At 40.3% G+C, this 24,217-nt stretch overlaps 1 protein-coding gene across 5 annotated transcripts in view; it reads right to left on the reverse strand.

Annotated features, from left to right (window-relative positions):
* The window catches only part of cfap74 (cilia and flagella associated protein 74), an 85,238-nt gene that overhangs the window by 48,853 nt on the left and 12,168 nt on the right, over positions 1-24,217 (reverse strand). For all 5 annotated transcript variants that reach the window (XR_007449655.1, XM_049581240.1, XM_049581241.1 and 2 more), the window contains exons 13-19: positions 21,293-21,460; positions 19,837-19,955; positions 7,132-7,198; positions 6,089-6,178; positions 5,476-5,661; positions 5,136-5,259; positions 2,415-2,542 (exon numbers count right to left, since the gene is read on the reverse strand). Coding sequence is in view for 4 of the 5 variants with exons in the window: in XM_049581240.1 (XP_049437197.1) it covers positions 2,415-2,542; positions 5,136-5,259; positions 5,476-5,661; positions 6,089-6,178; positions 7,132-7,198; positions 19,837-19,955; positions 21,293-21,460 (882 nt within the window). In the remaining variant the exon portion in view is untranslated. The remainder of the gene's footprint in view (positions 1-2,414; positions 2,543-5,135; positions 5,260-5,475; positions 5,662-6,088; positions 6,179-7,131; positions 7,199-19,836; positions 19,956-21,292; positions 21,461-24,217) is intronic.

A 24,217-nucleotide genomic window follows, 5' to 3' on the forward strand; every position in this document is an offset into this window, starting at 1 on the left:
TCTAGTCTGTGAAGGGATATTTTGGCCAATCAGAGGTCATTTCAGAGAGAAGGGGTTCCCATTGGCTGTTCTACAAATGCAGATGCACTTGCATTTCCCTTCATTAAAAGCCTGATTCAATGATGGAGAATCCTGCAGAGGGATTGCTATTCCAGCACTGGCACCAACTGCTAAGCAAAGCAACCCAAAAAAAGACAGACAGATTTATTAAAAATAGAGTCTAAAAAAAGAGTCTGATAATAAAGGCAATAAAACACGTGTCAATATCAGCAAAGCGTTTCAGAGATGGAGAAAAAATGTTGTTATTAGTATAGCCTTCTGCTAACCGCAGCCACAAGGCTTACGGCTGTGGCTTCAAGTTCACATTTATGTAGCTGATGCTGTGCCTACTCCAGCTGTAAATGAACGTCAGACGTTTCCACTAAATACAAAGTTGGACTATGACCTCTAAATATTTTCACTCAGCTTCCTGAGCTTTCTCTGTGTGAATTCTGATGCTGATTGAGTGCACACAGGTAACAGTTTTGTTAAACTGTTTTACTCTATGACACAAAAACCATGTCTATCCATGTAGGGGAAGCTGAAATCTCTCAGATGTGCAGCTTCAAATGGTGCGCAATCAAAGGATGGTGAAAAGCAATGTGGATCGTCTGCTAGGCTACAAAGCATCAAGGTGGTGAGAGCAATAATAAAAAACAAAAGAGAGGAGTTAGCCATTCTTGCAGCAGCCGACACTATTATGTGGGACAACACTAGCTTGATAGATAATCTGCCATTTAAGACACCAGCCTTCAACCACACAATGTGAAAGTATCAGTCAAAATGACAATAATCGAGCCACAGGCAGACAGGGACATGCAACACACACAGCCCAAACAAGCACAGAGGGAGAGGCGTTGCACCATTAGCCCCCCACTAGAGAGACGTAATGAACCCTGAACAACTCCAGAACTTCACATGGGCCACAAGGCACATGGAGCATCAGTGCTAAAAACAAGACAGATAAGCAAGAGAGTGTTCTACAGACACATATCATAGTCTGTTTCTTCAGAAACAGAGCAGGTGTCTCTCTGCTAGTCCAGTTACACAGGCTGGTACTGATATTTCTGGGTTAGATCTATTAAAAGTGATTTATTGTGCCGCTATCTTCAATATGACCATTTTCATATAAACAGCTAGCAGGAGGGGTGGTGATGTTGGCCAAACAGTCGTTGATCACCACCTCTGACCACCAGCTCTTTTCCATACACATGTGTTGTCTTGACTTGAATATGTTTGACTCGGCGTATCAGCCCAGTCAACAGGGATTTACATCTCCATACAACAGGGCTACCTGCTTGAAGGTGTGTCTTCAACCAGTGACAAGCGTGTCTTGAGTCAATGACGTTAAAAGCAGCACCCTCTTAAGTGCTGTTTAGTATTGCAATGTGCAACAGTTTGATGGTAGCCAGCTACTTATCATCATGGATTTTCAGGCTGCAGCAACAATTTTACTTGGCATCTACCGCTTATTGCTTGAAAAACAGAGACAGGATGACGAGGCAGCAGCAGTGGAGGCTATTTGAAACATGTCGCTGAATTGTCAGTAAACGCTGATGCTCAATTGTCCCTGAATGATGACAAAGCCCATCACTGCAAAACGCCTTGTGGAGGTCGGCCTGCTTTGGCCTGACTCCAGAAATGGTGCATCTTGGGTGTGACTTGGCATAACTTGGCACATTTAAACTGCTAATGGAAATGCAAATTAATGTGGCATGGTATGACTCTGTGTGGCCAAACGTGCCAGTGCAAAGGTTCTATAAGATACCTCAACTACTACCAGACAGATAATATGTTATGGTAATTTAGGGTCCCAAGAGGATAATTACTAATTTACTTCTAAATGATCCCTGATCCCTGACATTTTGGCAGGTCAAAATTTTCTCCTCACCAACACTTTATTCTGCTTTCAAATGCAAAAAATTCCCACTTACGAGGCCGTGAATACCACAAGAGGGGGGTGTTCCTATGGTCTCCTCTCATGAACATGGTAAACGCAACCCCATCTGAACCCAGCATTCGCCCATATGTATCTCAGCAATACTGAAAGTCTACAGCTATTCGAGCAGCTCTGTGAAGCTGTACTAAAGCACAGTGGGTGCTTGAGCTGAATGCTAACATCAGCATGCTAACGTGCTCACAATGACAACACTGACATGCTCATGTTAAGCAGGTGAAGTGTTTACCATGATCACTGCCTTACTTTAGCACGTTGGCACGCTAAAATTTGCTAATTAGCACAAAACACAAACTACAGCTGAAGCAAATGTCCTTAGTTTTGCATTTGATATGATTATAAATTTAGATACTGAAAAATAATCATTTTGCTATATGAAAAGTCAGGGGATCATCAAAATAATTGTGTTACTACTTACATTTCCTATACTTATGTCACAGCAGTCTGAGTGGCTCAGGTCCATCTGGGCATCCACATCACTGGACACACAAGTCTCAGGAACAGCCTCTGCTGCTTCTGGACCTGCAGCTGAAGCCTCTGACACCACTGCACACACACAGACACACGCACAAGACAAAACCTGATCTTGGGTCATTTTTACTGTTGCATGGTTGAGTGGTCAACCTGCCTTGAGGAGCTGCCAACCCATCAAATACAACTCAGAGGATACGCTGTGAACTTGGCAGATGAAAGAAAAGTTTTATAAGCCAAATTTTGGCCTCATGGTGGCACTAAGGGAGAGCTCACGAGGGTCACCAAAAATCACTAGCTTTTTTCCTACTGGCAGTTTGTGTGCACTTGAAATAGTCTGCAATATGAGCAAGGGATAAGCAGAGACAGCAGCTCATCAGAATTTTGACAGTTCAGCCTAGAAGTATGAAATACCACTTCCTTTTCCTGGGTGCATGACTGGGCACATCAAATTTGAGACCAATCTGTAATCTGGCCAATAGTTCAAGAGATATCAGTGACATGAAAAGCAAATACAGGCACAAAACATCAGCTACTCTCAGCAGCCTAAACATTTGGCCCAGATCAGACAGCCTTTCCCAACAATGATGAATAGAAAAAAAATAGACATTCTTTTCCAAACCAGCAGAGCAGAGGCAAAAGATGGAACAGAACAGCTTATCAAAGCATCAGTGGAGGAAAGTGCTGAGTGCAGTGATGAAGACTTCTGATCTGAGAGAACATTAAAGAGCAGATGCCTCCTTGTCATCAGCTGTGAGAGCAAGGTGAACCGTCCGCTTTCTGTGTGTGTGCTCTTTTTTTTTTTGTTCTCACCAGGACCAAATGTCCTAACAGGAACAGGGAGATGAGAGAAATCATCCACAATGAGGAGATTTTGTCAGTCCTAACTTCCTGTATTTCACACGCAGTTTTAGGAAACGCTGTCCTCTACAAATTATGTTCATATACAACCGCACTTGTTATTATGTTTAGTAGTTAACAAAATGCTGCTCAAATTATATATTCATCAACATGACAGCCAGAGGCAACGCTGCTTTTTGTAACTAAAGTATGAATATGGCTCTGTGTAAGCAATTCAAAACGCTTTGCAAAGACGAGGGAAAGAATGTGGGTGTTGGTTAAATATTGAAAAGGTCACTACATCCTACTGCACGCTTTTAGTCAGCATTGATTTTTTTCCCATACTCTCACAAATATTATAAAACAAGACTAGGACATGGCTGTACCATACAAGCTGTGAGGCTGTACTGAGCTGTAGGCTGTGCTCTGAGCTAAATGCTAACATCAGTATGCTGACATGGTCACGTACAGTCATTTTCTTGAGGGGAATATTTATGATGATACAACCAATATTTGTTGTCTGGACCAAAGTGGTAGAGAGACTGACAATCCGTTATTGGCATGCAAGAGACATGCAGCCAGCATGGCTAAAAATCTTATCAATTAAAATATTCTGCTGTAATAGAATGTCTTACTTCCTACATCCAAACAAAACACTGCAAGAGAACGTCATGCAAAAGACAATTATTCCTCTAATACTATGTCCCAAAGCAATGACACACTAATGGCTCAACCAGGGTTGAACCAGCATAGACTTTGTGTGTGATAGGGATTAACCCGCGCTGACCAACTCTGTTTTGTGACTGAGGTCAAGAGGTGGGTTGGACAAGGGTCAAATTCAATGTGAATGGCACATGACCAAGGCTGCTAACAACCAGGGCAGGACAAATGATGTCACTGGTTGCAAATGATGGCGCACAGTCGTGAAGCAACTGCCACAGGTCACCGCAGCCCATAAACAAACAGTGAAATCATGGCAGCAGAAATGTTTTCAGCAACAGCTAAGGCTATTTGAATAACACAGAGATTTGGCAACACTTTGAGTGGCAGGAGCTCCTGGCTGTCATGGTGAGGAGGAAATTAAGTGGCAGATGACTGAGATGCAAATTTGTGAATCCTACGATAGCGAGGGAACGATCCACCCTACTCTACTTTTGACTGGCTAGGACTCTTTGCCTTTGTTGGTTGGATTGGATAGGTTTAGGCAATGGGAGTGGGATTGGTTAAGGTTAGGGTTAAGAATGTCAGCGTAAGCTAAACAGAGGCAGAGTAAGGCGGGTCATTCCTTTGCTATGAGAGAGGCATCCACTGTACACGGAAACAGGTCACAAACAAAGCGAAGGTGCTGAAAATGCAGTTCACCTAAAGTAATGATATTATTACAGGCCCAAACAGGTAACTGTGTCTACCATTGTGTGCGCCACCCAGGTCATAAGCTAGCAGCGGCACTCATTCAGTGATTATTAATGCTAATATTCTGTTCAATGAGGAATTCAAGTACAAAACACAAGTTCTGAATATGATGTTTAAACCACCCCCCAACCCATTTCCAGCACTGGTCATTGGTGTAAAAGAGGTATAAGTTAGAGTGACCCCTGCCAATTGTCTGTGTCCATGCTTGCCATGTGTTGTAGGCAGATATATGATGGCCAGTGGGAAAAAAGAAAGAGATGATATCACATTTGGCAGCACCAGTTAGGTTCACATGGGCTGGGTTTTAAAGTTGCAGGTTCAGGTTTCATGTTTTAGTCCATGTAGAACTCTATTTCAGGGTAAAAACTGGCACTAAATCATTTTGTGCATGTGTGAATGTGTATAACAAGTTTACCTGGGTGCTCCTGCTGTAACGCCTCAGAGAGCCCCTGACTCTTTTGCTTTGGTTGGAGATCTCCGGTGCCCATGGATACAGAGCTGCTCTGGTGGTCCGATGTTGTGTTTTGACTGCTTGTCTCCTGTGAGCCAACAACAGCAACAACACACAAACTGGGTTTATATAAGGACAGTTTATTCACATGACTGTCTTTAGAACTGGCAAGTGCACTGACTACTTATTCATCAAGTATGCTGCAAGTGCTCTAATTTTAAATTCTTATTTTCATTTGTAGCTGTAACTTGACAATCCATCAGCCCAGCAAAGATACAGCAACTCTTCAGATCGACAGTCTGACCTGGCAGGTGTTGGCAGAGACCTGGGATGACATCTGGACATGGCTAGTTTCTGGACTGAGACATGAGGAGGTGTCCAGGCTGAAGAGGGTGGCCAGTGCACCCTTGTTGGTCAAGGTAATAGTCCATGAAATAGTCTGGCCCACAACGTGCGAACCGAAGTCAACGAACTGGCTGTCAACCTCCAGCTGGAAAAAAGGATAAATTCACATTCAGTAATTAGCAACAACAGCTGTGAAAAAAATACATTAATACATACATGAATTAATTAAACATATTACAACATTTGATTAGACTGTTGTATCGTGACAGATAGGCAGTCAGTTCTTCTGTAGTGCAGTGATTACATATTTATTCAATAATCATTATTGTTATCATTCCACTATCATATTATGACAGCAACATAAAGCTACAACTACATGGTCCAACTAAATCCATGTCGCAGATACTTATACGTTCCTAAACGATAGCATGTATACACATATAACAAGAAAAGAAAAATCTTTTCAAGATAGGCAGAGCGACGTGAGAAAATAGTAAGGCATGAAAATTATATTGGTGATCATTTGGAATGTGCACTCATTTTCTCAAAATTGGCTACAGCATGCTACTCACATCACATTTCTTTATGGTGCATCTGACAGGCACAGAGAAGGGACCCACTGCTGATGCAAAGCGCACCTCTCCTTCCAGGTCCTCATTGATCTGAAGGGATCCGATAAAAGGACAATGTGTTGTTTCATAACAGCCTTGGCTACTGGACACTGAATTCAGAATAAAGCTTTGACATAAGAGCAAACTAAGGCCTGTCACAAAAACTACTTTGGTTGGATGACATATTGTCCCATAATTAACTTTAACAGTATTATTGTTATTTTAGGACCATTTTATACCATTGATATAATGAAAATATATATGCAATTATGGCCTTTCAAAGAGCAATGATCTTAAAAACGTTGGAATGTGAGAAAAATATCAAAATATTCTTAATAAAGAAAACTAAGCATAAGTTGTTTTCCGCTCATTCTGCTTATTCTGCAATGCACTAAAATCGTATAATAGCAAGGAACAGTTTTCCTGGGATCATGATGGATTAAACACAAGGGTAAAATCTTACAACATAAGGACTCGACCTTTATAATTTGTTGACTTTGATAAGTTAATGACGTAATTATTGTGACAGGCCTAATCAGACTGCAGAAAATTGAAAACAAAACAGTGGAATGACAGCTGGCAGTCAGAGAGAATGAGTTTTGATGTGGCTGATGAGCATGAGGAGAAGGCTGTAGGCATAACTCTATGATTCCTGCATTTGTTGAGAAGTTCATTCTCCCTAAGACAACTTGTGAGGGTCACTTTCATAAGGACACGTATGTAATATATTCAAAGGGAATAAACAAATCAGTCAAAGATTATAAGATATTCAAAGGCACAGAATTAAGCTGACACTGTTCATCTGATGTGGATGTGAAAACCTTAAAATTAAAGCTTAATGCCAGCACTCTCACCTCACAGACATGACTTTGTTTCTACTCCAAGGTGCTAGACAACTGAGCCAACACAAAAAAATGTGCCACAGACTCCACTGCATTAAAAATCTTAAAAGGAATAAATTACAGGTGCATTGCAAAGCTATATGAGCTGTGAATGTTACTCACCATAGGTTGAAAAACAGCCTGCATGTCACAGGACATCCCAGTAGATAAAGAACCAGGAGGCTCAAAGCTGAAACACAAATCAAAAGAAGTTATGAATAAAAAAAATCTGCAATTTTATACAGTTTAAAATGCAACACATAACCACATATGAAAAAAAGGAATGCTGTTACTCTTGTTATTAAACTGGATACTACACAGTTCAGACCACCTTAGGCTATGAAAATTATCGATACTTTGATACCTTTTCGATACCTTTTCGATACCTTGTTTAAAAGGATACAATCCCCATTAAATATACATTCGATAGTAATGTGTAGAATCAAAAGAAAAAAGGAACAAATCTCCATTCAGATTTAACCCAAAGCTGAACAGCAGAAACAACGGGGAAGGAAATCAATTGGTCCTCAACCTGCATAGGCCATCGTATTTTAAAAATGTAATAACGATCTATTATGTGTTTGACTTTTTTACATTTTGCCAAGGTGTCAAATGAGATGAGGAGTATCGTTTTTTGGTACAAGTATTGTATCAAAGTTAAATTCTGGTATCATGACAGCTGTAAAATATTTGTGCTGAGTAACAGAATGTCAAAGCAGTGTTTTTTTTTTGTGTCAGTACATCAGGTGTGAGTCTTTGCGTGGCTTCACAGATATGTGAGCAGCAATAACATAAGACAAGACCTAAAGGAAGCACTCTGAGTGATTTTACAGCACCACAGATGCCTTTGCAGTACAAAATACGCTGCATTCAAGAGAAGATCTGCAGCTTCAGATAAAATGCTTATGTGTGATGAATCTCGTGAGACTGGAATAGATAAGCACAAGAGGTTAAAAGTCAACCTGAGGCTCAGTTTGCACTGTGCAGAAAACAAAGACAAGAAAAAGCTATCCTTCCATAAGAAAACACCACAGCATGGAAGGGCATTGTCAGGAATTATTTCATTATTACGCATTGTAAACCACAGCAGAAACCAAAAGTTTATTTTCAGACGAGGAAAGAAACATGAGGACTGCGAGCTATTTCAAAGCAACATGTGTATCTCACAGCACATGTTTACACCAACCCTAACGCTGCCCCGAGGAGCTTCACAACTTGCCGCCCTCCCAGAGACACAAGAAGAGAGTCGATCGATACGAATACAGCAGGCAGCCAGCCAGAGAAGTAGGGAGGATTGTCAAAATTCAATAGATAAACAAGAAGTTGGAAACATGCAACTATGAGCATAATTAGGAGGCAGCTACAGAACATAATGGGCAGCAAACAACCTTGTTATTAGGTCTTGGTAATGTTGAAGAAAAGTAAAACTGAGTGCAATCATGTAACATTTAGTTTGCATGTGCAGATTCTGAGATATATTTTGTGCCAAGTTGACATTTTGGCCTGCAGCTGGTACAAGACAAAAGCTGGGTGCCTAAAAATGGAAATGGTGCATACTAGTTTTTCTTTTTTCTTTTGTCAACCATCTTGGTTTTTGTTGAGCCAGAAGTGGCCATATTTGGATATCTGGAGAAGGTAGAACTGTGGAGGAGTGACAGGTGGAGCTGACTGACAACCAGGAGTACACTCTTGTCCACAGATAGCCTGTCACTCAAAGCAGCCACGCCCTTAATTATGCAAAACTTTATCCAAACAGGTGAGTTATGGTAAATGGACTGCATTTGTATAGCACCTTTCTAGTCACCTGACCACTCAAAGCACTTTTTACACTACGAGTCACATTCACCCATTCACACATAGGAAACACACTGGTGGCCGAGGCTACCATACAAGGTACCACCTGCTACTCATTTTTTTTAACACACTCACACACCGATGGAAGAGCTATTGGGAGCAATTTTGGGTTCAGTATCTTGCTCAAGGATACTTAAACAGGAGGACCTGGGGATTAAACTGCTGATCTTACGATTAGTGGACGACCCCATACAGTTGTCATGAATGTTGAAATTCGCTGTGGTGCCCAAAATAGTTTTTTTGTACCAGGCTGTAAAAATGGTTATTTCTGCTGTAATAAGTTTTTTTTTTTTTTTTAAGATTATTTTTTTGGCATTTTGTGTTTATTAGACAAGAAGGGTCATAAGGACAGAGGGATGTCGTATGCTGTAAAGCCCTGTGAGGCAAATTGTGATTTGTGATATTGGGCTTTATAAATAAAATTGACTGATTGATTGATTGATTGACAGATCCAGAGTGAAAGGGGGAGTGAGAGGGACAATGACATGCGGCAAAGGACTGCTGATTAGAATCGAACCCGCAGCCGCTGCAGTCAGGACAAAGCCTTCGTACATGGGGCGTTTGCTCTACCAGGTGAGCTAGAGGGCAACCTAAGTTGGACATTTCAACATGGCGGCCTATGGGAATTTACTCTGTTTCGTAGCCAGCCTCAAGTGGCCATTGGAGGAACTGCAGTTTTTGGCACTTCTGTGTTGGCTTCATTTTTCATCCCCAGATGTCGCCACTTGGTTTCAACTGATGTAGCTGAAGAGGCTTTAATTTGATTGGTCCAATATGTGTGTAGACAGGCACTTAAAATGTGCTAACGTTAGCAAGCTAAGCTCACAAAAGCTGTTTCAAAGCCAAGAGACAGAGTAAAAAAACTTGTGCTGTAGCCAACAGGTTGTGGGCAGACAGCATGTTGTTAGCCATGTTTAAGAGTAAAGATCACACCCATATCAAACCAGACAGAACAGAGGTGACAATTACAGAAGCATTTACTTGATGATTAATGTGCTGCAGCTGAGCAGCCAACTAGCTATCTAGTCTGCAAATAGTCTCTCTGCAAATAGTCTAGTCTCTGATGTTAGCAGTGCACTTTTCTCCAGTTTGTGTGATCACAAGATGTGTTTCCATGTTTTGTTTTGTTTTTTAAGATATTTTTTGGGGGCATTTTTAACTTTATTTGATAGGACAGACAAGTGTGAAAGGGGGAGAGAGAGAGGGAGTGACATGCAGCAAAGGGCCACAGGCTGGAGTCGAACCCGGGCCGCTGCGGCAACAGCCTTGTACATGGGGCACCTGCTCTACCACTAAGCCACCGACGCCCCGACGTGTTTCCATGTTTGTAAGTTAAAGGAAACTTTATCAGGAAAGCTAATGTGGGTTGTTGATCAAAGTCTGTGGCTCTTGTGCTGTGTAGCAGGCTGCTGTCTACTCTGCAAACTATGATAGAACTAAACAATATTATAAATGTTGCTGCTGAAGAACAGATAGCTTGAAAACATTTGAAATGCAACAGAGATGTGATGGAGCATGGTGCAGTGTGGAACATGACCCTGCTGCATCTGGTGGGCATGATGGGTTTGGGTGCTGTAGGCAAAACTTCACACAACACTTCACTTGACATTGTCACGCGGTAGATGGTTGAAAATACAACAAGATGATCAGTCCTATGTCCCTCTTAACAGTGATGAGTTGATGCTGCCACAAAGAAAAAGACAACTAAAATTTGCCTCTATTGAAACATGGTTTGAATAGCAGTGGACCTCTTCAGTTCAAATTCAAAAGATGCTTTATGCGCCATTGTTGGATTGCTGGAGAAATTTATCATAAAATACCATGGCTCCATATTTTTACACATTTGAAATGGAGACATAATTAGCAATCTGTGCATGCTATCATCAACACCAGTGGGCAGTGGACCATTATGTTTGGTTTGAGCCAGTTGTTTGAAGTTGTTGGTCCAGCTGTCATGATGGCAATCCAGCTCACTCCTGTGACCTGGAAGTGTATGAAAGCATTCCACCTGGTTGGGTAAGTCTGCTGGTGATTAAAGATGTCACATTGCACTTTCATGAAAATTTCTTTTCTTCTTTTGGCTAATTTCCTTCCTTGTTGGTACCATTCTTCTTTCCTCTTCTTTCTTGCTTTAAGACAGGTGGTATGAAAAGACACTTGAAGAAAAAAATAGAACAGTTCACTTGGGATTAAATGCTGAGTGAAGCTGTGTTTGAAAAAGCCTGCTATAGCCCTATATAAGGTGCTTCAAACGAGGCCATACTGTACAGTATATCTATTGCAGTTGACTGAAGTGATGAAGCTGAGACTGTGGCTGTACAGTATTACTGACGATGCTGTGTGTTCTATTTTACATTCTGGCCCATTGGCCTCTCCTACAGTAAATCAATAAGCACTCTCAGTTCATTATTCAGTTCAACAGAGCTAAAACACCCTCACACTCATAACCACATCGGAAAGCGATTGACAGTGAAGCATGTGTGTTAATAATCTCGCTGTCATATGTGTTTCACAGAAGTAAGATCTTGCTCTCTCTAAATCTGGTGACTACAATATAATGCATATTTCTGCACTGTTGTTTTAGAAATTATATGAAAGCCATGAAGTGCTGACACTGATGAGTGTTTTAAAGGCAGCTTTCTAGGTGAATCTATCAATGCATAGCTTTCTGATGGTTCTTTAAGCAGGTGAAAATTATGGTATTTTAACTACAACAAACCACAAGTAGTCTGAGGTGTGTACTATTTTAAATCAGAAAGAAACGTAGGACAATTATATGATATAAAGTTCCACTGCAGTTTTGACTGATGCTCATACTCAATTATTTTAGACTAGTTGTCAGACTATTTAGAAAAGATAAATAAAACAACAAGCACAGTTAAGTGTAATATGGTTTTCTAATGTCAGTCACCAGAATCAACTTTCCTTTGACAGGTTGCAAGTTTTGGGAATATGAAAAGACCCTTATCAACTTTTTTAGGTAATACATTTCAACAGGACATAACCATAATATATAAGGCTGTCAAGACTGTATCTATTTCACAGTCACAAAGTATTTTAGACAAATCAAAAGGCTGATAGAACACTTTACTTTGAAGACAGGTCTAAAAGGATGAAACTCCACTCGAGGGTAAAACTGAGTGGGGTTTGCTCTGATCTCAGTTGGAGTTTGCATACAAAGGCATACAGACTTCCAAATCTGACATCACACAGTTTTGAATATAGCAAGCAGAGAAAGCTCTACTGCCACTCAATTCTAGAGACTTAACCCCTGTTGTGGGATCAAAACAGTTATTATGCTAATAGTTCTGTCACTGCTTGCTCTCAAGATTTGATCTGTGCTTACAAATCCTTCTCTGCAGGCTCACAATTCTTAAAAGTCCAACTGAAATCACAACAGATATCCCTGACGTGGTTACAAATCATATCAAAAGTAAATTTTGAATGTATTGTATATATCTTCTTTATTACTGAAACAAAGTAAAAATTCAAGCTGCAAGCAGCGATGAATGGGCCCTCATATCTCTGGGAAACTTGTCCTTTCTCCTTCAAAAAGTGTGGCCTCTGGAATGACCTATTTCACATTTTGTACCACATTCTGTGTCCACTATGTGGCACTGGAGAACACTAATTATACATCATGTTGCTGTAAATAAATTACAGACCACACCATATACATTTCAGGTAAATCAAAAGATAATTGTCTGACAAGTCTTACTTCCTGTTGCCAGTAGGTAGCACAATCATCATGACACCTACTGTGCATGTAGTTGGCTTCAAGACTAGAGCCTTATTAAACATGCGAAGTTTGGGGAAGATTGGACCATGTATTCTGGAGTTACAAAACACTTCCTGTTTGGTGGCGAAACACTGACATTTGACACCTAGCCGCGGTCACACAGTTCGACGAAACTGCAAGCTTTAAGCAAATTTTGATGTCCAGTGGGATGGTACAGACAAAATTAATTATAAGTCAATCGGACGTAAACTGTAGGAGGAGTTCTTTAAAGTACAAGCCCTGGAAATGACTAAAAAATGAACAAAAGTGGCAGTGCAAATTAGAAATAGCTGACTTCCTGTTGGGTTTAGGGCTTGGCTCCAAGAGGCTTTTTTTGTACGTCTTGGGATAATACATAGGCCTACCAATTGTCAGTGGAATGCTCCTTTATTCTGCAAGCCTCAGAAGTGGTGGGACAATGATGGTGTAAGTACGTGTTTAATTGATAGCTGAGCCATGAGGGGTACAGGGACACATGTTAACACTGCTTATACATGCACATGTAACTGTAGCTTTCAAGCCAAGAACAGACAGCATTTTGTGAATGCTGGTGCTGAAAACTATGGACCACATAGCTTTTAGAATCTTAGTCTCAGTCAGTCTCAGTTTTAAGATGTTGGTGTGGTACAGTCGACTAACTAATTAGCTATCTAGGCTACCAATATTTTAGGTGTTGCTTGATAGCATATTCAGCAGCCCAAGATGCAGCACGAGAAAAGTCTACATACCTGTAAATTTAAAATTAGCTTGGAAGCTTATGTAAGTTTCAATCAAAGTCTATACTCTTTGCTAGCCGCTTGGCTCTAGGGATGGAAATGTCAGCCTGCCAGTTGGCCAAATTTGTTGATGTCTGTCCAAGCTAATTATAGATCATCCTGTCTCCACAGGATGATCTATAATTAGCTTGGAGGTTCCCTAACTTTTCATCTAGCACCCAATAATTACTATCCAAGGCAGCAAGGTTGGTACTGTTTTTACCTTGAGTGTGTGTCATCATGGCTATATGTGATACGTGGAGATAACTACTGCAGCGAGAACTTCACAGAACACAGTAGCTGTTTTAAGTATTCTGGCAGGGTTTTTTTTGTTTGTTTAAAAAAAGATTATTTTTCTGGGCTTTTTGCCTTTAATTGACGGGACAGTGTGTGAAATGGGCAGACAGAGAGAGAGAATGGGGACTGACACGCAGCAAAGGGTCGCAGGTCAGACTCGAACCTGCGACCGCTGCAGCGAGGCAATGCCTCTGTACATGGGTCGCTGGTACTATCCACTACGCTACCGACACCCCCTGCCAGGTTTTTGAGTCTGTTTGTCAGTGGACAGATTTTGTAAGCACAAATGAGTCACAATCATGCAAGATGCAGTCACAAAACTTTATAGGTGTTCTATTTAGATCAAAGTGAAATTCGAGGATGCACGTGGTCCAAGCAAGGGAGTCAGGAGTGGATGGGGCAGTTTACGCCCCTGGCTTACATTCGTTTTAAGGGGCAAATTGGGGTCGTGACAGGTGTGATCCCATCTAAAGATGGTCTCTAGTTCGGTTTATGACTAAAATACCTACAAAACATATGACATTTCAATCAGCCTCAGCTGTACTTTGTGTTTAGTGTTAATAGCAAATGTTAGCATGCTAACATGCCACATTAACCACGTAATTGTGAGAACTACACGCAGGCCGAGGCATAGCACGGCTAGTATGGCTTTAAACGCTGGTCTTGTGTTATGACCCAAGCTGGAATTATGTTTAGGTATATACATATGTGTACACACACAGGAGTAGCTTGGATATGCTGTTGCTGTTGTCTTTAATACTTGTATGTAGTATGTTTACATTTGTTTTCACCCCTATTTGGAATCTGCCCTCGACTTGAGTTAAAAAACCAATGGGGTGACACAAAGTGAGATTTGGGAGGGGCTTCTGCATCCTACAATTAACCATAGCACCCTTCTCTGCATGGGTTAGCAAAGACATCTACATGTATTTTTGGAGAAGCATTCTGGCTTCAGGTTACTGTCTGGCTGTTGGTCAGCGTCCCCATTAGCCAATTACAGTATGGTGACAGCTACGGTGTCACCCTATAGTTTAGAAAACCACAAAATATATAAAATCATAAAATATAAATTTCTGCCTTTGGGATACTTAATTCTTTTTAGAAAGAGAAAACAGGACGTATTATTCATAAATCAGGTCTGTATTGTAGAGTTCATCTTGGGTCCTCTTGGTACCTCGTAAACAAGCCTTGAAATGGTAAAATCTGAATACACTTTCAGAAACCTCTTCAGTGGAATCCTGTAGCAGACAAAACATCCTAATTATATTAACTAAAACTTAAAGGTTCCTTTTGAATTTGTATTCTCCATGTACTGTTTTGTCATTAATGAATATCCAGAGACTGGAGGCAAAACTAAACAATGTATTTCGTCCTGATGCTGCATGATCTGTGAGCAAATTAAACAAGTTGTAGGTGTGATCGCACCCTCAGATTTTGTGGAGTACCACCATTTCTACTACAGTCTCAGGCTTTATCTCACAACTCGGCTCAGGAGCATACAGACCACAGAGGGGTGTCTTCCTCTCAGCCAGTCATTTGCAGTACATGTGAGGAGGTGACACTAATTGCATAAACACAGCTTCTATATAATGGCTTTTCACCAAGTCTGGCAAGCCTGGGCTGTTGTGGTTTCTTGTCCCAGTAGTGAAAAGATACAACAGAGCCCATTCTGGAACGAATACACAATGCATGTACGCTGGACAAGGGGGGCGTGTAGGGGGATGGGAAGCCATTTTTAGAAATTCAGGGGGCGTACAGGGAACCATGGGCTGGTGTGAAAAAAACCCAGTGTGTTCCTGGTTCACGTTTCTCTCTACTCCTGCTGTGCTAATGTTTTTAACTGGGTGAGCCATGAAGGCTTTGCAGTTGTCACGACCGATCTCAATATTGTAGGTTTCAATGTGTGAATAACCAAGATGTTTTACACACAGCAGGCACTGAATAGTAGTAGGAGGGTGTATAATAGGTACTGTGGCAGAAACAGGTGAACTTGTCAGCACACGTAAGCATTTTTTTCCTCAAACTTAATTATTCCTATACTATTATGTCCATTACCCTGTTACAATTATGGTGGTAGTTACAGTTACGGCTGACAGGAGTGTTGTGTAAAGATGATATAAAATATACTGTATCCCTAATTTTTCATATCTTTTAAAAATATTTTAGGCAATTGTTTGCCTGTTTGAATAGTCTCTGTGTCAATTTCTACACCACAAAAAATCACTAGTTAAGAAATTAACCCAGCGTGGGTTAATATAGCATCAATGCAATAACGGGTTAATTTTACCCAGTAACTCAAAAATAATCCAAAAATATTACACTAGATCAAAACTACCCAATAGTGCTAGGTACAGTAAAGTTAACCCAGTATTGAGTTAGTGCTACATTGACCAACGAAAAACAAGAAATGTCCTGTCTTTCATTTATTTATTTTTTAGCTTGATGAGTCATCTATTGGTCACGACTAGCCCCAACGTTGTGTGTATAATCAGTGGGATGTATATAAACACAACAAACATGAATAGTAGACCTAGACTGTATGATGGAGCCAAGGTATTGGCAGAAATCAGGGGAGCCTGACGGCATCAGCTGTCGTTCTGATAACTGGAAGTGGACTACATTTTAAGTGGGACTATGTAACATATGCTGAGCAGCAGCCACTGCAGTCATAAGCGATTACAGGATAATGGCACATTTAATTTCCTTTAATTTCGTAGACTCTTTGAGTCAATTGTCTTAATGACATCATCATAAGGTGATCTTTCTGGGAGCAGGTGGAATGGGACGACAGGCAGGAAACAACAAACATGTCTCCTGGTGTGGTACCATCTGTCTACTTATTGTTTTCCTTTTGTGCTTTAACCATTAAAATGTTTATCTGTGACACCCTAAAATATACAGAGAAGACTCATGAAGTCCACAAACTGACTTAGTAATGCCAGTTACGCAGCTGTATCAATCTGCCCAGGACTACTATGTATCATCGTCCTGGATCTTACTCAAGTGGATATTTAAGTCGTTCAGTGTCTTACATTTCGTTTTAGCATCACCAGATGATAGGCATTCCTTGTAACAGAACTTTATAGACTACCACTTAGGTGGAAACACAGAAATAACTGGTGAAAAGTAACAAAACAACCAATTACCAAACCTAACTTTTCCATTGAAGTCAAAACAAAGCATGTAAAATGAAAGATTAATGTAATGAAGCTGCACTGCTACATTAATATTCATTAAAGCAGTCGTCTTCTTTACTGCTGCTGAGCAGGGTTCCAGTCGTGGGTGAGGAAGAAATCCTACACCATTTTTGACTTTTGTATCAATGCATGCTTTAAAGAAAACTTTCTTTGTCTTCATAATTTGTGTTCTTAATACTCTTCACTCCTCTGGCGTCATTGTTTCCCCCACCTTATAAATCACTACGAAGATTGCCTACCAGCTGGTGAGTTCAGATTCTGTCTGTAACAAATTATATGAGCAGCCGGGTGACTAAAATGTCAGGGTTTTGGGAGACAGCCATCCAACAGCATGACGGTTGGTCATACCAGACCATGTGAGGCTGTATCAGCAAAACCCCTGACTGTATTGCAATGAGTAGGGGTGTGTTTTAAAACATACGGATTGATATATATTTTTCTTTTCTGTATTATCTTTTCTAAGATAAACAGTTACTCTGTAAATGCCCAACCCTTTAATGGGTGTCAGTAAATAATGAATAGAGTGACAAACAGGTGCAGCAGAAAACCAAACTGTCATGACAGAAGATGGATGACAGTTTTTGTATCAAGTGATCATGAAGCACTAATCAATCTAATGTAGAAAACTAACAGCAGCCAGCACCTGATGTTACTATACTTATAACTGTAATTTGATTAAAATGCTTTTGAATTGTTCCAAAAATATATGCGTACCTTCAAAATATGTGTAATCTTGAAGAATCTGAAAAGAGTAATGTTGTGTTTCAGTAACATGAAAGAGAGATAAGGAGTTGAGTAGGCATAATGTGCACTATAATGTATATATAATGATGTATGTATGGTATACAGTATATTTTATGAAATTGCATGTTTGCTACATGTGAGTTAAGATCAGAGGACTAGAAGGTGATATGTTCAGACAAGTGGTCCAGCACGAAGGCTCAAAAACAGCCTCAGTAGTTTCCAGCTGACCCTGCTGCAGCCTGGGAGACTCTTCGCTCAGTCAGGCAGAAAGAAGAGAGACGAAGAAACCACATCAAGTCATGGGGGAGCTGATGGGAAAGTGATACACAGCGAGTGACCTGGAGAACAATGCATCTCTGCCCGGCCTGTGGGCTGCTGGCAGGCTGAGAGAGAGGAGATAGCAGAGACATAGACTGACTCACTGAGCTGAGTCTCAAAAGAGGAGCTGCAATCGTGGTGATCCAAGCTGGTGTCCGTATGTGGGAGGACAGGCTTTGCTTTCACGTCCACTCCATCGTCTTTTTAAAATGACAAGAAGTGGTTGTGTTGGATTCCTAAGTGGTGATACATTAGCAGATGTTTCCGTGTGATAACTGAAGCTGTCCAACGTGAAGTGAGTTCAGAGGAGCTTTAACATTTGTTGTTGTAACCACCTCGAGCTCTCGTGTTGTCACAATACCAGAATTCTGTCTTTAAATCCTCTTGTCTAAAAAGTACACTGAATATTCAAAACAATGGCAATTCTCTAAGGCATGCCACTGAACAACAATTGTGTGTTGTGTGTGTCTTTATTTGGCTGTCTCATTAATCTCTGTAAGACGAATATCTCAATATATTCCTCAGATGGGATTCGGTTTAGGTTCTAGTGGGCTGCTTGATGCTGTGCCGTGTGTGTTTGCCCCCACAGAGATTGATTTGTCCCACGGTGATACACCGAGCCAAACTGGAGCTGCTGGCTTCTTTCAAAGTCTGGACTGTATATTTGGAACATGTAGAATCAACCTCAATATGGCATTTGGATTGATGGGGAGCTCTATAATGATGGTAGATTGACACTTTAAAGGGACAGTTCAGGAATTTGGGCAATATACCTTTTTGTGTTTTTTACCCAAAGTGAGTCAAACAAATTAATATCAATATAATCCCTGTGTGTCCAGTTGAGAGTTCGGTCCAAGTCACATGTTGCCTTGTTTGGCACAAAGACTGGAGGCAGGTAAGACAACCCTATTTGATTTTCTTTATGTCTTAATGAACTTTTTAAGGGTAGCAATAGAAGAACTGAAAGTCCTCTTTTTTATATCCTATTAAAGGGGAACTCTACCGATTTTATCTGTCAATGTCCGTTTACAGGTCTGTACGGGAGAGTGCCAGTGCTAATGTACAAAAGAAGTTATATAAAGCCTTTTTGGCTACATATGGAGCTGTGTGAAATCTGGTCATTAGCCTCAAGTAATGTCACCCAAGGCAACATCGGCTGTGGCTGAAGATGAGGATGTTTGAAAATTTTTTAAAAATCTGGTGGTGTGGGGTTAAAAAACCTCAAACCTCTGTAGCTCCTCATCTCTGCTTGAGGCTAGCAGCTCAATGCTACAGCCGCTATACAGCCGCTGCGAGCATAGCACACACAAATCTCCCACTGAACTGTAGGCAGTCAAGTAGAATTGTGGGTGATGTAAGCAAGGAAGAAGAGAAGGATGTTATCAAAAGGACAGAATCTCTGGCTTTGAATTGTTTTTGACATTTGGGTTTTTTTCTTATAAGTCTGACAGTGTTACAAAAGTGTAATACTAAACCGGTGGATTGCTCTTTTAAGCTTTTCATATGGCCAACGTAATAAGCAGCACACATGCAAGGCATACTTTGTTTTCAAAATGTACCGTACCTTTTGTTTGTTGTTAGTTTGTTCTATGGAAACTACCAAATTTTGTGTTTATCCTCATTGTTTGTTTATAAGGTCAAGAAAGAACTTCCCCACTCAATATTACGCAAATACAGTATTCATTACCACTACCATATGTAGATCTGACATGTGGAGTGTATTTTGTATATACTGTATATTTGTAAAGTGTATATTATAAACATTTGTTATAGCGCTTGTAGTCTTGTCTTCTCTTACAGTCTTGACCTACTTTTTGTTCCATATGCACTACACCCACTGACTACACCGTTATGTGTTTAAAGACTGATGACGAAAAAAACTTACTTGATAGAGATAAAATCCCTCAGATGGGTGGAGACCCCCAGAAGCTTGCAGTGGTTGGTGACGTAGCTGATGTTAGTCAGGACGATTTTCTTCTTATACATTTTCCCCACTTCAAAGTCCTAAAGCAGAACAAGAACATTCTCTGTAATGTCACTTTGTTGCTATCGAAATCCATTAACAAATGATCAAAACTTAATTAGACGTAATCAGACTTACATAATTTTAAATGGGAAAGATGCACATTACACACAATGTTTACTACTATTAGATCTGCTTAAAGTGTGCTTTGTTATTTTTCAACCTGGACCTTTTTTTCCCATGTTTTGTGTCTGTGAGCCTGTTTAGACCTGGTATTGACACACATTTTGGTGATGTAAACAAAAGTGGACAGCTGAGGCACACCTGTGTCTTACATGTGCCTCCAGATGACCACTTGTATTCAGATTACATTGTTGCCCCACACATGGTTATTATGTCCACACATTTGCTAGTTGCGCTGTGGCAGTCTTGCTAGTCACATTAGTAGCTGTGTTAGCACAGCTGGAAATTCAACTGTCAACAGAATTCAATGCATCTTCCATTGGGCAAAATAATGGATGGTCTCACAACACTTTGTCTAACCCGACATAAAATGGGTAAGTTACAGAGCATTAGCGCATTGTCACCAAAACAACCACCACGTCCTGCACTGATGATGAAGTCCTTGTCAGAGACGCATCAGTACACACTAGAGTTTACACTAGTAAAGGTATGTGGTCAAATGTGTCCCAGACCACCTCAGCAAGTGGTTTGAGTGATCAGATCACAATGCTACTTGGTGGTCGTTTACACTTGTATTTAGCACTGTCCAGTGAGCTGTGATCGGCTCACCCAAAACAAATGTTAATACCAGGTCTAAACAGGGTCTAACTGACAATCTGAAACAACAAATTTTGAAACTGGTCCAGTGTTGAGCTGCAGCCAGCAGTGGCGAAACAGGTTAAAATGTAAATCTTGAGCACTGTCAATTTATGCCCACTAAAATTGCTTGTTTTCCCCACTGACATGCTCAGGCTGTTACAGCAAGTGTCTGCCAACATTTTGGAAACGATCTCTGCAGAGGCTGACCTCTTTGTTAAAGAGTAATATACTTTATGTTCAACCAGAAACAGCACTGAAATCGCTATCATCACATTCACTAGACTCCATTTAAATAAACTCTAATTTTATCATTGGAAAAGACACTTCATTCTTCACAGAAGCTGTCTTGGTTTGTCTTTCCACCATTCCAACAATCACCAACTCTGGGTGGTTGAAATGAATCTTTAATTCACCCAGTTAGATGCAGAAAAAAAAATGCTGACTGTTTCACAGGAATTTTCTTTTTTTACCCTTTGTACAATTTCCTAAGTTACCCTTAAAGACATGAACAAAGTCTTTTCAGGCTGTGCATTCTACAGCACCAGCAGTATGGTACCTTAAAAAGGATGATCTCTGGTTTACTGATGAACGGAGGCCCTTTCAACTCTTTTCCATGAACCTTTTTCGGAGGAATGTTGAGCTTTCCACTGGTCACTGCAGGTTCGTTCTGTTTGACTTCTGTCTGCACCAATGTCATTTTCATGTCATTCTCAATCTGGAACTTCTGTAACCACAAAGGGAAGCAACAGCTGGTGAGGTCATCATAAATAATCACTGTAATAAAACCCTAATTGTCTCATTGTAACATAACAGAATACAAGTTCACTTACTTGAAAATGCCTCTTTATATACAACAGGAAACGTACGTAATATTCTCCTTCAGATTGAGTGGAGATGTAAATATGCACGTCATTAGGAGCAATAAAGATGGCATATCATTTAAAGTAGGACTAAGAAATCCTATTATGAGATTAAAACAACGCACTTCCCACAGGCTTAGTCTGCTGCAATTTAAAATGACAGACATTTTTACTCATTCCTCTGTGTATTAACATGTAGCTTTATCTTTAGCTAAAGAAAATTGGACACATGGTCAATTGTTCAAAACTAGTATTTGATATCAACTGTGAGCGCTAACTAACAGTAGATTTATAGAAATATATATTTATAAGGATAATGTTGTTGATAGGTAACAAGAAAAAGGCGTATAGAAATGCTAAAGATATGTTTGAGGTCATTCACAAAAGGTGTAGCCAGTACATTGTTTGTTCACCAGAAAGCACGGACAACTTTATTTTCCAGCAGTAAGATGTCTCAGTTCATGTCATGGTCACATTTCTTTAAAAATAAATATAAAAATATATATATGACAGTTATGATACTAGGTGCCTGCAACACATTTTAGACAGTACCAAAAAGTGTGAGGGTGGACACCTAGTCTTGGTTGGAACAAAGTGATACATAATATATGAGATGCTGTCAGTGTGGTAGACATAAGATTTCCAACATTCCAGCTACTTAAAGAGAAAAAAAGAGCTAAGCCATGTGTTAAGATATTAAAGTGTATCTACATGTAAAAATAGTGTTTTTAAGAACCCTGTTACGCTTTCTATGCTTTTGTCATTATACCCCCGCTCTGTTCTTCCTGTACTGTAAAGCACTTGAAGTGAACAGACATTTCAGCATCATTCTCCCCCTCATGAATCATCTTATTAGCTTTGTTACATTGCCGTGCTCATCTATCGTACTAGCCATTACTGTGCTGAGAAGTAGCCTGTGATGAGTCTGATCTGTATGTTAGGGGAAGAGATCGCTTCCACTTGACTTGCTACTTGGCTCAGAGCTGCGAGCTGCGCTCACTCCGAGGCCTCAAAGGCACCAGCACAATGAGAAGTGATGCCTGTCGCCCCACATTTCAAGTGTGTACAGGGGTGGGGGGGTGGATGAGACAGATAGCCAATTCACCTCCATGGCACTGCCTCCATCAACATCTACCACAGAGCAGCCCTTGAGTATGGCACTTAATCTTCGGATTCAAGAAAAGTCAGAATTGGTGCTGTCACTGCGATGCATAACTGTGGTGATGGAGGGAACTTATCAAGTCTTTACTTGTTGTCTATAGGAAACTCTCAAGTACATCCCACTGTAAGGAAATGTGACAATAGGTTAACTGAGCCTATATATGTTGAGAGAAACGGAAGCAAACAGTAACCGCTGTGAACTTCTAAAAGGTCGACAGTGTCCTGTAGACTGTGTTACAAAGTCAGTGCTAGTTGCCTAAAGGAGCTCTGTGTACTGTACACTAATGTGTTTATGTTACTCAGGGCACAGATAACAGTGTGATACTTCTATTGTATCACGTTAAATAAGTTAGCAACTAATTCTTTGTGACCCTCTAACTGAAGTCTAATGGGACATTTTGATCTGATTTGATATGACCATGTATTTATGATTGTGATAAAGATGGTAAAGACTCTCATTGTTATTGTACCATCATCTTCATCACTTTTATCATTAGGTAGAGTAGAATTACCATAATCCTATTAACGAAGGATCATTTTGCTGAGGAGTGGTAAAAGTAGCAGCAGTCACAGTTAGCTGGATAGAAGAAGAGCTGCTAGTCACCATACTGTTTTCTGTGGTCTGAACACAGGTTCTTGTCGTAAACACATTGCGGTTATCCCAACTATGAAGGTACAGCTGCTGGAAACACGCACACCATTGCCTCCAAAATAATATAACACAAATTATGTTGTACGATCTTTGAGAATTGTCGGATAATAGGTTCTTGAACTGTAGATAATAGAATTGCAACTGACAATTATTGACACTAGAGAGCCCCAGGAATGAGTCCTAAAACCCAGAAATGAGTTAGCATTTTAGCACTCCTGGTTCACTCATCTCGAAATCAATGGACATTTTTGGTTGGGTTAATGTGGCTAAATGAGACTATAGGACATCAACACACTGACCACAGCTTTACAGCCTTATTGTGGTGGCTACGTTAAACCATGCCACCATAATGTAGTTTGCTAATAGCCTAACATTAGGTTTTTACTTCTATCTATTGCATTAAGGCTTAAAAAGTCATAAAAGCATTGCTTTGTTACGTGTAAATATCATAGACTTTTGTTTGCCACAGAGCTTGTTTTCTGCAATAATCTAAAATCCATCAGTAAAATCCCATTGGATTTTTGACAAGGAAACCAGGGCAACGCTAACTTCCATGTTGGCCTTCAGAAAAACATCATTCCCTGAGAGACTCTATCTCTATTTTTTTGACTAATTAATTAATCATTAAAGTGATAGTTTGGGTTTTTGGACATGAAGTTGTGTGAAACGCTGACCATCTGTAGCTCTGATGTGACGGTGTCACTACTGTCAACGAGCCTCCTGCTCTGAGAAATGGCCCGTAGCTTACTGGAGAAAAAGTAGTTCTGAAGATGTACAGGGGACACGTAACCAAAAAGTTTTAAGCTAC

The sequence above is a fragment of the Epinephelus fuscoguttatus genome, linkage group LG7, assembly GCF_011397635.1.
Source record: "Epinephelus fuscoguttatus linkage group LG7, E.fuscoguttatus.final_Chr_v1".
In the NCBI taxonomy this organism is placed as follows: Eukaryota; Metazoa; Chordata; class Actinopteri; order Perciformes; family Serranidae; genus Epinephelus; species Epinephelus fuscoguttatus.